Genomic DNA, 9,963 nt, shown 5'->3' with positions numbered 1-9,963 from the left:
TGGGCTTGAACAGCTTGTTTGAGGTATGTTTAGTTCGGAAATGTTCCAGTTGTAACTGGGCTTGAACAGCTTGTTTGAGGTATGTTTAGTTCGGAAGCAGACGTACAACCAGTGTTATCAGGTCTTGTATCCTCGGAACGTTGAATTGAATGGAACAACGGGCTGGATACGATGGGAGTATCGAAGAACAGAGGGAGCACAGTGGACACCTGAAAGTGAAAGCACGGGGGTGGCATTTGCGATTCATCAGCTGGGGAACAGAAGAATGGAAAGGTTATGCCACACTGCAGTGGAGTTCGTAACCATTCTACAGGGAGGAGGCAAGTAAGTTGCCGGAGATGGAGAAACTGATAGAACGAGATTTGCTTTCTTTATAGTGAGGTGCGGGGAATTATGGAGGACATAGATAAGGTAAGACACCTCCTCCATTGTAAAAGTGTCTAAAACCTGAGGAGTTAAGGGAAGTTGAGAAGTGATGTGGGGAATGTTTTCCAAACCACTCTGCCTGAAGCAAAGAGTCTGCTGACCAGGCAGTGTTATTTTTTATGCCATGGAGCTCGACCATTAATCGAGGGGTCCGTGGGTCCCGGGATGGAACCCTTGAGCCTCAGGGAAAGGAACTGCTGACACTTGGGGTCAAGTTTGGGTTTTTGCTGCCTGAGGGGACAGTGGGGACTGAATGTCTGATGACACAGACGGATCTGCGGTAACATCTCAATCAGCAGAGCACTGAGGCCACAGGACGTTTGTGTGGCTTCGGCAAGACACCGAAAACTTTGACAAAATTCTGTTATTTGTGTAATGGAGAGAATAGTGACTGGCTGCATCATGGCCTGGTATGGAAACACCAATGCCCTTGAATGGAAAATCCTACAGAAAGTAGTGGATATGGCCAAGTAAATCACAGGTAAAGCCTTCCCCACCACTGAGCATATCTACATGAAACATTGTCACAGGAAAACAGCATCCCAACAGGTTTAGAAACAGTTATCATCCCTCAACCATCAGGAAGGAGGTACAGGAGCCTCCAGACTCACCACTAGGTTCACAAGCAGTCATTACCCCTCGGCCATCAGGAAGGAGGTACAGGAGCCTCAGGACCCTCACACCACCAGGTTCAGGAACAGTTATTACCCCTCAGCCATCAAGAAGAAAGTACAGGGGCCTCAGGACCCACACCACCAGATTCAGGAACGGTTATTACCCCTCAACCATCAGGAAGAAGGTACAGGAGCCTCAGGATCCCACACCACGAGGTTCAGGAACAGTTATTACCTCTCAACCAGCAGGCTTTTGAACCAAAGGGGTTAACTTCACTCAACTTCACTTGCCCAATCATTGAAATATTCCCACAACCTATGGACTGACTTTTCAAGGACTCTTCATCTCATGTTCTCGATATTTATTGCTTATTTATTTGTTATTATTTTTGTATTTGCACATTTTGTTGTCTTCTGCACATTGGTTGTTTGTCCGTGCTGTTGGCTGCAGGCTTTCTTCGATTCTATTATGATTCTTGGATTTACTGGGTATGCCCGCAGGAAAATGAATCTCAAGTACTTTGATAATAAATGTATTCTGAAGCTTGAAATGCTGGAAAACAACATCAGTGTGCTGGTTAGTATGGGCACAGATGGCTGAGGGGGTCTGTTTGCTGTCTTAGGTCTCTATACACAGCTAAAATGGGTCAGAGGAAAGTCGATCAGATCAGCCTCAATCTTAGTGAAAGGCAGTGGCAACTCGAGTAGTCTTGTGTTCTTCCTTGGAAACAGGCCAAGAGGGAGGGCAGAAAGTTGGTCACCGACCACCCCGCCCCCCCCCCCCCCCCCCCACCACCCTCACAGTCAACTGAGCCCAAGGCCTCGAGAACTCTGCATATTTACACTTGGTGAAATTGCACTTTTTAACATTTTTAATCCAGAAAGAGCCCGTGAACTATAATTTGCAGTGTTTTGTTTTGGTCAGAGGGTGCGTATCCCCCATACTGCAGTTATTGGACGAACGAGCTCCCCACAATGGAGGCAGACAGCGATGCAAGCTGAACCTTTACCTGTGTTAGGAACAGAGGAGGCGCTGGTGGAACCCGTGTTGGAGGTGATGCTGTTCGCTCTCGAACCTATGCTTCCCTTCCTCGAGCTCTCAGTGAGCAACACTGGAGGGGGGAGGGAGGAGGAGGAGGAAACCAGAGAGAACTGTGAGATAGCTTTCCATCAAACTACAATGTGTAGCCAGACAAGTAAATCAGCTCCTTATAATGAACCTTACTTGCACGTTACAGTCCGTGAGCAAGGACACTTTGCAGTTTGGCATCCCCGGTTTCCTCCCACAGTCCATTAATTGGCCATTGTAAATTGTTCTGTGATTAGGTTGGGATTAAATAGCGAGGATTACTGGGTAGAGTGGATCAAGGGGGTGGAAAGCTGGATTAAATAGTGAGGATTACTGGGTAGAGTGGATCAAGGGGGTGGAAGGTTGGGATTAAATAGCGAGGATTACTGGGTAGAGTGGAGCAAGGGGGTGGAAAGCTGGATTAAATAGTGAGGATTACTGGGTAGAGTGGATCAAGGGGGTGGAAAGCTGGATTAAATAGTGAGGATTACTGGGTAGAGTGGATCAAGGGGGTGGAAAGCTGGATTAAATAGTGAGGATTACTGGGTAGAGAGGATCAAGGAGGTGGAAAGCTGGATTAAATAGTGAGGATTACTGGGTAGAGTGGATCAAGGGGGTGGAAGGTTGGGATTAAATAGTGAGGATTACAGGGTAGACTGGATCAAGGGGGTGGAAAGCTGGATTAAATAGTGAGGATTACTGGGTAGAGTGGATCAAGGGGGTGGAAGGTTGGGATTAAATAGTGAGGATTACTGGGTAGAGTGGATCAAGGGGGTGGAAAGCTGGATTAAATAGTGAGGATTACTGGGTAGAGTGGATCAAGGGGGCTGGAAAGCTGGATTAAATAGTGAGGATTACTGGGTAGAGTGGATCAAGGGGGTGGAAAGCTGGATTAAATAGTGAGGATTACTGGGTAGAGTGGATCAAGGGGGTGGAAAGCTGTATTAAATAGTGAGGATTACTGGGTAGAGTGGATCAAGGGGGTGGAAAGCTGGATTAAATAGTGAGGATTACTGGGTAGAGTGGATCAAGGGGGTGGAAGGTTGGGATTAAATAGTGGGGATTACTGGGTAGAGTGGATCAAGGGGGTGGAAAGCTGGATTAAATAGTGAGGATTACTGGGTAGAGTGGAGCAAGGGGGTGGAAGGTTGGGATTAAATAGTGAGGATTACTGGGTAGAGTGGATCAAGGGGGTGGAAAGCTGGATTAAATAGTGAGGATTACTGGGTAGAGTGGATCAAGGGGGTGGAAAGCTGGATTAAATAGTGAGGATTACTGGGTAGAGTGGATCAAGGGGGTGGAAGGTTGGGATTAAATAGTGGGGATTACTGGGTAGAGTGGATCAAGGGGGTGGAAAGCTGGATTAAATAGTGAGGATTACTGGGTAGAGTGGATCAAGGGGGTGGAAAGCTGGATTAAATAGTGAGGATTACTGGGTAGAGTGGATCAAGGGGGTGGAAAGCTGGATTAAATAGTGAGGATTACTGGGTAGAGTGGATCAAGGGGGTGGAAGGTTGGGATTAAATAGCGAGGATTACTGGGTAGAGTGGATCAAGGGGCTGGAAAGCTGGATTAAATAGTGAGGATTACTGGGTAGAGTGGATCAAGGGGGTGGAAAGCTGGATTAAATAGTGAGGATTACTGGGTAGAGTGGATCAAGGGGGTGGAAAGCTGGATTAAATAGTGAGGATTACTGGGTAGAGTGGATCAAGGGGGTGGAAGGTTGGGATTAAATAGCGAGGATTACTGGGTAGAGTGGATCAAGGGGGTGGAAAGCTGGATTAAATAGTGAGGATTACTGGGTAGAGTGGATCAAGGGGGTGGAAAGCTGGATTAAATAGTGAGGATTACTGGGTAGAGTGGATCAAGGGGGTGGAAGGTTGGGATTAAATAGCGAGGATTACTGGGTAGAGTGGATCAAGGGGCTGGAAAGCTGGATTAAATAGTGAGGATTACTGGGTAGAGTGGATCAAGGGGGTGGAAAGCTGGATTAAATAGTGAGGATTACTGGGTAGAGTGGATCAAGGGGGTGGAAGGTTGGGATTAAATAGCGAGGATTACTGGGTAGAGTGGATCAAGGGGGTGGAAAGCTGGATTAAATAGTGAGGATTACTGGGTAGAGTGGATCAAGGGGGTGGAAGGTTGGGATTAAATAGTGGGGATTACTGGGTAGAGTGGATCAAGGGGGTGGAAAGCTGGATTAAATAGTGAGGATTACTGGGTAGAGTGGATCAAGGGGGTGGAAGGTTGGGATTAAATAGCGAGGATTACTGGGTAGAGTGGATCAAGGGGCTGGAAAGCTGGATTAAATAGTGAGGATTACTGGGTAGAGTGGATCAAGGGGGTGGAAAGCTGGATTAAATAGTGAGGATTACTGGGTAGAGTGGATCAAGGGGGTGGAAAGCTGGATTAAATAGTGAGGATTACTGGGTAGAGTGGATCAAGGGGGTGGAAGGTTGGGATTAAATAGTGAGGATTACTGGGTAGAGTGGATCAAGGGGGTGGAAAGCTGGATTAAATAGTGAGGATTACTGGGTAGAGTGGAGCAAGAGGGTGGAAAGCTGGATTAAATAGTGAGGATTACTGGGTAGAGTGGATCAAGGGGGTGGAAAGCTGGATTAAATAGTGAGGATTACTGGGTAGAGTGGATCAAGGGGGTGGAAAGCTGGATTAAATAGTGAGGATTACTGGGTAGAGAGGATCAAGGAGGTGGAAAGCTGGATTAAATAGTGAGGATTACTGGGTAGAGTGGATCAAGGGGGTGGAAGGTTGGGATTAAATAGTGAGGATTACAGGGTAGACTGGATCAAGGGGGTGGAAAGCTGGATTAAATAGTGAGGATTACTGGGTAGAGTGGAGCAAGAGGGTGGAAAGCTGGATTAAATAGTGAGGATTACTGGGTAGAGTGGATCAAGGGGGTGGAAAGCTGGATTAAATAGTGAGGATTACTGGGTAGAGTGGATCAAGGGGGTGGAAAGCTGGATTAAATAGTGAGGATTACTGGGTAGAGAGGATCAAGGAGGTGGAAAGCTGGATTAAATAGTGAGGATTACTGGGTAGAGTGGATCAAGGGGGTGGAAGGTTGGGATTAAATAGTGAGGATTACAGGGTAGTGGATCAAGGGGGTGGAAAGCTGGATTAAATAGTGAGGATTACTGGGTAGAGTGGATCAAGGGGGTGGAAGGTTGGGATTAAATAGTGAGGATTACTGGGTAGAGTGGATCAAGGGGGTGGAAAGCTGGATTAAATAGTGAGGATTACTGGGTAGAGTGGATCAAGGGGGTGGAAAGCTGGATTAAATAGTGAGGATTACTGGGTAGAGTGGATCAAGGGGGCTGGAAAGCTGGATTAAATAGTGAGGATTACTGGGTAGAGTGGATCAAGGGGGTGGAAAGCTGGATTAAATAGTGAGGATTACTGGGTAGAGTGGATCAAGGGGGTGGAAAGCTGTATTAAATAGTGAGGATTACTGGGTAGAGTGGATCAAGGGGGTGGAAAGCTGGATTAAATAGTGAGGATTACTGGGTAGAGTGGATCAAGGGGGTGGAAGGTTGGGATTAAATAGTGGGGATTACTGGGTAGAGTGGATCAAGGGGGTGGAAAGCTGGATTAAATAGTGAGGATTACTGGGTAGAGTGGAGCAAGGGGGTGGAAGGTTGGGATTAAATAGTGAGGATTACTGGGTAGAGTGGATCAAGGGGGTGGAAAGCTGGATTAAATAGTGAGGATTACTGGGTAGAGTGGATCAAGGGGGTGGAAAGCTGGATTAAATAGTGAGGATTACTGGGTAGAGTGGATCAAGGGGGTGGAAGGTTGGGATTAAATAGTGGGGATTACTGGGTAGAGTGGATCAAGGGGGTGGAAAGCTGGATTAAATAGTGAGGATTACTGGGTAGAGTGGATCAAGGGGGTGGAAAGCTGGATTAAATAGTGAGGATTACTGGGTAGAGTGGATCAAGGGGGTGGAAAGCTGGATTAAATAGTGAGGATTACTGGGTAGAGTGGATCAAGGGGGTGGAAGGTTGGGATTAAATAGCGAGGATTACTGGGTAGAGTGGATCAAGGGGCTGGAAAGCTGGATTAAATAGTGAGGATTACTGGGTAGAGTGGATCAAGGGGGTGGAAAGCTGGATTAAATAGTGAGGATTACTGGGTAGAGTGGATCAAGGGGGTGGAAAGCTGGATTAAATAGTGAGGATTACTGGGTAGAGTGGATCAAGGGGGTGGAAGGTTGGGATTAAATAGCGAGGATTACTGGGTAGAGTGGATCAAGGGGGTGGAAAGCTGGATTAAATAGTGAGGATTACTGGGTAGAGTGGATCAAGGGGGTGGAAAGCTGGATTAAATAGTGAGGATTACTGGGTAGAGTGGATCAAGGGGGTGGAAGGTTGGGATTAAATAGCGAGGATTACTGGGTAGAGTGGATCAAGGGGCTGGAAAGCTGGATTAAATAGTGAGGATTACTGGGTAGAGTGGATCAAGGGGGTGGAAAGCTGGATTAAATAGTGAGGATTACTGGGTAGAGTGGATCAAGGGGGTGGAAAGCTGGATTAAATAGTGAGGATTACTGGGTAGAGAGGATCAAGGAGGTGGAAAGCTGGATTAAATAGTGAGGATTACTGGGTAGAGTGGATCAAGGGGGTGGAAGGTTGGGATTAAATAGTGAGGATTACAGGGTAGACTGGATCAAGGGGGTGGAAAGCTGGATTAAATAGTGAGGATTACTGGGTAGAGTGGATCAAGGGGGTGGAAGGTTGGGATTAAATAGCGAGGATTACTGGGTAGAGTGGATCAAGGGGCTGGAAAGCTGGATTAAATAGTGAGGATTACTGGGTAGAGTGGATCAAGGGGGTGGAAAGCTGGATTAAATAGTGAGGATTACTGGGTAGAGTGGATCAAGGGGGTGGAAAGCTGGATTAAATAGTGAGGATTACTGGGTAGAGTGGATCAAGGGGGTGGAAGGTTGGGATTAAATAGTGAGGATTACTGGGTAGAGTGGATCAAGGGGGTGGAAAGCTGGATTAAATAGTGAGGATTACTGGGTAGAGTGGATCAAGGGGGTGGAAAGCTGGATTAAATAGCGAGGATTACTGGGTAGAGTGGATCAAAGGGGGTGGAAGGTTGGGATTAAATAGTGAGGATTACTGGGTAGAGTGGATCAAGGGGGTGGAAAGCTGGATTAAATAGTGAGGATTACTGGGTAGAGTGGATCAAGGGGGTGGAAGGTTGGGATTAAATAGTGAGGATTACTGGGTCGAGTGGATCAAGGGGGTGGAAGGCTGGATTAAATAGTGAGGATTACTGGGTAGAGTGGATCAAGGGGGTGGAAAGCTGTATTAAATAGTGAGGATTACTGGGTAGAGTGAATCAAGGGGGTGGAAAGCTGGATTAAATAGTGAGGATTACTGGGTAGAGTGGATCAAGGGGGTGGAAAGCTGGATTAAATAGCAAGGATTACTGGGTAGAGTGGATCAAGGGGGTGGAAAGCTGGATTAAATAGTGAGGATTACTGGGTAGAGTGGATCAAAGGGGGTGGAAGGTTGGATTAAATAGTGAGGATTACTGGGTAGAGTGGATCAAGGGGGTGGAAAGCTGGATTAAATAGTGAGGATTACTGGGTAGAGTGGATCAAAGGGGGTGGAAGGTTGGGATTAAATAGTGAGGATTACAGTAGAGTGGATCAAGGGGGTGGAAAGCTGGATTAAATAGTGAGGATTACTGGGTAGAGTGGATCAAGGGGGTGGAAAGCTGGATTAAATAGTGAGGATTACTGGGTAGAGTGGATCAAAGGGGGTGGAAGGTTGGGATTAAATAGTGAGGATTACAGTAGAGTGGATCAAGGGGGTGGAAAGCTGGATTAAATAGTGAGGATTACTGGGTAGAGTGGATCAAAGGGGGTGGAAGGTTGGATTAAATAGTGAGGATTACTGGGTAGAGTGGATCAAGTGGGTGGAAAGCTGGATTAAATAGTGAGGATTACTGGGTAGAGTGGATCAAAGGGGGTGGAAGGTTGGGATTAAATAGTGAGGATTACAGTAGAGTGGATCAAGGGGGTGGAAAGCTGGATTAAATAGTGAGGATTACTGGGTAGAGTGGATCAAGGGGGTGGAAAGCTGGATTAAATAGTGAGGATTACTGGGTAGAGTGGATCAAAGGGGGTGGAAGGTTGGGATTAAATAGTGAGGATTACAGTAGAGTGGATCAAGGGGGTGGAAAGCTGGATTAAATAGTGAGGATTACTGGGTAGAGTGGATCAAAGGGGGTGGAAGGTTGGATTAAATAGTGAGGATTACTGGGTAGAGTGGATCAAGGGGGTGGAAAGCTGGATTAAATAGTGAGGATTACTGGGTAGAGTGGATCAAAGGGGGTGGAAGGTTGGGATTAAATAGTGAGGATTACAGTAGAGTGGATCAAGGGGGTGGAAAGCTGGATTAAATAGTGAGGATTACTGGGTAGAGTGGATCAAGGGGGTGGAAAGCTGGATTAAATAGTGAGGATTACTGGGTAGAGAGGATCAAGGGAGTGGAAGGGCCAATTCTGTGCTGTATCCCAATAAATAAATGGCAGGTCCCATTAAGAGATTCATTTATTGAGATACAGCATGAAAGCAATCCCCCGATTGAACCCTGGCCTAATCACGGGACAATTTACAATGACCCTAACCAACCGGTACGTCTGTGGAAGAAACCCGAGTACCGGAGGAAACCCATGCAGACATGGGGAGAATGTACAGAGGGCAGAGGCAGGTATTGAACTGTAAACGTTGTGCTAATCACTACGCTACCGTGTGAAGGTGGAGCAAGGAAAGCATTCTCCAAGCTTTCAGAACAGCCGTATTAGTCTCTCCTATTAGCTTGCAGCTCCACGGGGGTCCTTCAGTGCAGACTCTCGGACTGTCATTACCCTCCCTGTAACACACCCTTTCTTACAACCCATCAACAGTGAGAGCGACACAGCTCTGATAAAGGCACTTTGGCCCAACTTATTAATGCTGCCCAGGGTAATCGTTTGCCTGAGCTTTGTCTGTATCTCTCAAAACCTTCCCTTTCCTCTCCTACCAATCTCACCTAATGAAGAATAAAATCCTCTCCTACCCAACCTCTCCCAATGAATAAACTCCTCTCCTACCCAACCTCTCCTAATGAATAAACTCCTCTCCTACCCAACCTCCCCGATGAATAAACTCCTCTCCTACCCAACCTCTCCCAATGAATAAACTCCTCTCCTACCCAACCTCCCCGATGAATAAACTCCTCTCCTACCCAACCTCCCCGATGAATAAACTCCTCTCCTACCCAACCTCCCCAATGAATAAACTCCTCTCCTACCCAACCTCTCCCAATGAATAAACTCCTCTCCTACCCAACATCTACCAATGAAGAATAAACTCCTCTCCTACCCAACCTCTCCGATGAATAAACACCTCTCCTACCCAACCTTTACCAATGAATAAACTCCTCTCCTATCCAACCTCCCCGATGAATAAACTCCTCTCCTACCCAACCTCTCCCAATGAATAAACTCCTCTCCTACCCAACCTCTCCCAATGAATAAACTCCTCTCCTACCCAACCTCTCCCGATGAATAAACTCCTCTCCTACCCAACCTCCCCGATGAATAAACTCCTCTCCTACCCAACCTCCCCGATGAATAAACTCCTCTCCTACCCAACCTCCCCAATGAATAAACTCCTCTCCTACCCAACCTCTCCCAATGAATAAACTCCTCTCCTACCCAACATCTACCAATGAAGAATAAACTCCTCTCCTACCCAACCTCTCTGATGAATAAACACCTCTCCTACCCAACCTTTACCAATGAATAAACTCCTCTCCTACCCAACCTCTACTAAAG

The 9,963-nt window shown here is 46.8% G+C and overlaps 1 protein-coding gene across 2 annotated transcripts in view; it reads right to left on the bottom strand.

Annotated features, from left to right (window-relative positions):
• Window positions 1-1,384: 1,384 nt before the first annotated feature.
• mlx (MAX dimerization protein MLX) overlaps window positions 1,385-9,963 on the bottom strand; it is a 31,556-nt gene continuing 22,977 nt past the window's right edge. Inside the window, exons 4-5 of one of the 2 annotated variants that reach the window (XR_009509218.1) lie at window positions 2,051-2,152; window positions 1,385-1,593 (exon numbers count right to left, since the gene is read on the bottom strand). Coding sequence is in view for 1 of the 2 variants with exons in the window: in XM_059957812.1 (XP_059813795.1) it covers window positions 1,553-1,593; window positions 2,051-2,152 (143 nt within the window). In the remaining variant the exon portion in view is untranslated. The remainder of the gene's footprint in view (window positions 1,594-2,050; window positions 2,153-9,963) is intronic. The other variant, XM_059957812.1, reaches the window with a different exon arrangement.

This window comes from Hypanus sabinus (genome assembly GCF_030144855.1).
Source record: "Hypanus sabinus isolate sHypSab1 chromosome X1 unlocalized genomic scaffold, sHypSab1.hap1 SUPER_X1_unloc_2, whole genome shotgun sequence".
Classification (NCBI taxonomy): Eukaryota; Metazoa; Chordata; class Chondrichthyes; order Myliobatiformes; family Dasyatidae; genus Hypanus; species Hypanus sabinus.
This window is presented reverse-complemented; position numbering and strand designations above follow the sequence as displayed.